Below are 4,382 nucleotides of genomic sequence, written 5' to 3' on the forward strand. Positions count from 1 at the left end.
ATATTTTATGGGCCTTTACGCGTACACTTTTTGAAATGCAGATGAATGATGAATGAGCACAGAGCAAGATCGCCCAGTGTAAAGCCAAACGTGATTGGTTGAAGCGAGAACGTGCTACGATTGGCCAGCTCGATGTGGCCGTTATCTGATTGGCTTGAGTTGGCGGTGGGTGGAGTCCACTTATTTGTGGATCTGTCTGCACGTCAACGCTAGAAGTGTTTCAAAATCCACAAATGCACAGGAACCGATTCACAAATGTGTGCAGCTATTTACAAATGCACAGAAAGCGGTTCACAAATAAATGCTTTGCAGAGTTGTGTTTGTAAAATAATAAAACATTTGTAAATATTTTATTTATTTGCAAATCTCATTTTATTTATTTGTGTATTTTATATTTTTTTGTGAAACTCTTTACATTTATTTGTGGATCTTAATCTATTTATTTGTGAATTCGATACATTTTTGTGAATCTCTTTACATTTATTTGTGATTATTAATCTATTTATTTGGAATATTGCAACAATAATACCCCCATACATGAACACTTTACAGTTGGTTTTATGACTGTAAGTCGTTCTATTCAAATGCTATTGAAGTTAGAAACGTGTATACCAAAGTAGTATACACTTTAGAGACGGTCCCTAAATGTGCGAATGTCCAACGTCAATGCCAGTCTATCACTGGGAAACGCTCAGCATTAAACTTTGCGCGTTATTCTCAAGTCAATCTGCTCTCCTGCGAGTTTGGTCTTTTATATCACTGTGTCCATTAAGCTATACGTTAAGCGTTTTATATGTCCAGCTGGGGAATCCTTAAGTATTGAGGGAAACCCTAATAGCTTGCATGCAGCACATCGCCACAATATAAAGTTAAGGCAACTAAACAACCAAGAGAAATATATGTCAACCTCAAAAATGTAATATTGGATCTGTATATCCGCATCGGGGAATAACATTATAATCTTGTTCACGGTAGAGAAAGATGCTTGTAGGCTACACAGGGAGAGTAACCGTGAAGACACTGAATTTAACATAAAACCGCCGTCATAATAATCACAAATACACTCGCATTGCTGTTAAATGAGTTTTATGACTGAATGGCTTGCTCTAACTGTTGCTCTGTCTTCGTCAACAACAAGCGCTTTTGCACCACCTGCTGGTGAGGTTGACTAACAGCAGATGGAGAGTATCTCGGTAATCTATTGCTTTTCCTGCAGTTCGGTTGAATTTACTGTCGAATTTGAACCACTGAATTTGTGGAAGCGAATTTTGCCAAGCGAAATAAAATGGACCGAAAATTCCCTGTTGAATATTATAGGTTGTATTTTTAAACAGTTTGAATATTTTGGAAGTGAAATATGAAAGGTGAATATGGATTATTGAATTTTTAATAATGAAAATGTGTTTGAAATGTTTTTAATTGAACTATTTGCCATGCTGTCTGAGGGGATCGAGGGCTCCACGCTCTGAATTTAGCCCCCCGTATCCCCGGCTGGGAATAGTAACCAGCCGAGAGTGAGCAGTGAGGCCTCCTCTCAAGCTGATTTGATAGATAATTTGAACGCGCTCCTCCCGAACTTTGTTGAACTCTCTTGAGATGCAGACATGTAAGAGGCTGACAATTATCTGAACATATACTTGTTAAATTAGTCACACTTAGCCAGATACATCATTCTACAATATTGATCACAATATTCTATTTATTAGCCAATCACTGTGTGATCATAGTTAGTAAGCGTGATGACATCATAGCAACGAGGTCAACCCCACCCTTACTCTTAGCTTAAGCCTTCTCTCTATTCCTTAGGAAAAGTTGGTCTCAGCAGCTTTGTGAATAGGTTTTAAGAAGAAACTAAGAACTTTTACTGCTATTTAGGAGAACTCATAGCGGTAAGACTAAATGTTTTGTGAATACAGATCTCTAAAGATAAATGGGGATATTTGTTGCTAAAGCTATTTATTAATACATTATTACGTATTTATTACTTAAACCCATTTTGTTATGAAAAGTTATGTATATTAGGGGGTTTCATGCTGCATTTTACCTTATTGCCATCTTATAACAGCTGCCCGTTCTTTAACATTAACTGTAGTATTATATGATTCTTTATAATTATGTAATACTATATAATTCATTATTGGGTAATGGAATCGAACTTTGATTAATATATATACAATGCACACTCATGCCTTATTAACGAAAGTTATTATAACGTCCGACTATGGTTTTTAAAATGCTTGATTGCTAATTAATCACACTTCGAAAGCTTGTGTAGTTTGACAGCACAAACAGTACACCCCCGGGCCCCGTGTCATGGAGAGAGAGAGAGAGAGAGAGAGAGAGAGAGAGAGAGAGAGAGAGAGAGAGAGAGAGAGGCACAAACACACGCATAAATGTTCAGCGCCGCGACACACTGGAGCGCACCGAAGACTCAATCCGCCTGTCTCGGCGCGCGCTTCTTTAGGAAACAAAACATGTCTTGGCTCAGTGTGGTTCACTACTGCCTCATCAAAAAGGCAGCTAAAACAGATAAACATATCCAAATCATCGGGGAGTTTTAAAAGTTAGCACACCGTCTTTGGTATGATACGTTTGGCGTGGAGTGTTTGGCGGATTGCGCAGCGCTTAAGATTGGATGCTACAAGTTTGAAGTCGAAGCGCATCTTGGGTGAGAATACGCCTGGAAATGGGGGATCAGCACCAAGGGTCATCAGAATGGATTTAACCACCATCACCTTCACATCGCCGAACTCATCCGCGGATACTAATAGCACGACCGTGCCGAGACCACCTCCGCATTCACAGTCCATGGCGGTGCTCATTGTTCTCGTGGTTACCGTGATCATCTTGGTGACCATAGTGGGGAACGTATTAGTCGTGGTGGCCGTTTTCACCAGCCGCGCGCTGCGTGCGCCACAGAACCTCTTTCTGGTCTCTTTGGCGTCTGCTGATATTTTGGTGGCCACTTTGGTCATTCCATTCTCCCTAGCCAACGAGGTGATGGGCTACTGGTACTTTGGAAGCACCTGGTGTGCCTTCTACCTGGCTCTGGACGTGCTCTTCTGCACTTCGTCCATTGTCCACCTCTGCGCCATAAGTTTGGACCGGTACTGGTCAGTCACCAAAGCGGTCAGCTACAACCTAAAGAGAACCCCACGGAGAATAAAGTTAATGATCACGGTGGTGTGGATCATTTCTGCGGTGATTTCCTTCCCGCCGCTTCTCATGACCAAACACGACGAGCTGGAGTGCTTGCTGAACAACGAGACCTGGTACATCCTTTCCTCCTGCATGGTGTCGTTTTTTGCCCCTTGTCTCATCATGATTTTGGTGTACTGCAAGATCTACAGGGTGGCCAAACAGCGCGCGTCCACTGTGTTCGTGGCCAAGAACGGGATGCAGCGACAACCGTCGCAGTCCGAGACCTGCTTCGTGCGTAAAGGCAAGTCCGAGACGGGGAGCCCCAGTAGCCACAGCTCAGGCAGTCGAGAGCGCAAAGGCGAGCTCGACGACATCGATCTGGAGGAGAGCACCGTCTCCAACAGACAGAGGACCTCGCGCTTCGCCAAGAGCAGGAAGGTGGAGGGTGCACAATCGTGCCCAAAGCAAAATGGACGTCTGTCATGGGCTTGTAGCCGCGGGTCGGAGCTCGAGCAGGAGCCGACCGCGCGTCAGCTGTCTTTGTCCAAGTCCAAACTGGCACAGATGAGAGAGAAGCGCTTTACCTTCGTGCTGGCTGTGGTCATGGGGGTGTTCGTGCTCTGCTGGTTTCCATTCTTCTTCACGTACAGCCTTCATGCAATATGTCGAGAAAGTTGCACAATACCGGATTCTCTATTCAATCTCTTTTTCTGGATTGGTTACTGCAACAGCTCTGTGAACCCCATTATTTATACCATTTTCAACAGAGACTTTAGGAAAGCGTTCAAGAAGATAATGTGTCAGCATTCTACACGCACGTAAATGTACGTACATGTATATGGGTCAGTGACAATGTCAGAGGGGCAATCTTTTGTAAATATAATATAATATAATATAATATAATATAATATAATATAATATAATATAACACATCTGCCTTAATGTCTTAAATTCTTTCCTTCACCAGTTTTCAAACAATATTTTATTATCATATCATGAATTGTGATTCATGAATATCAAGAAGTTTTCTTTGGCTGAACAAAACATGCCCTTTAATAACAAGCATGCATTTAAACACACACACACACACACACACACACACACACACACACACACACACACACACACACACACACACACACACACACACACACACACACACACACACACACACACACACACACACACACACAGTAATATGGTTTTATGGCTTGTCACATGAAAACAAAATGGCTTTCTCC

At 42.2% G+C, this 4,382-nt stretch overlaps 1 protein-coding gene across 1 annotated transcript; it reads left to right on the top strand.

The window, feature by feature from the left end:
* Positions 1–2,583: 2,583 nt before the first annotated feature.
* adra2db (adrenergic, alpha-2D-, receptor b) lies at positions 2,584–3,963 on the top strand (the record flags this gene model as incomplete). Its single annotated transcript, XM_081391911.1, has 1 exon — positions 2,584–3,963. The coding sequence occupies one exon, from the start codon at positions 2,584–2,586 to the stop codon at positions 3,961–3,963; it is 1,380 nt and encodes a 459-aa protein (XP_081248037.1).
* Between the last annotated feature and the right edge of the window lie 419 nt (positions 3,964–4,382).

This window comes from Scardinius erythrophthalmus (genome assembly GCF_964197995.2).
Source record: "Scardinius erythrophthalmus genome assembly, chromosome: 17".
Lineage (NCBI taxonomy): Eukaryota > Metazoa > Chordata > Actinopteri > Cypriniformes > Leuciscidae > Scardinius > Scardinius erythrophthalmus.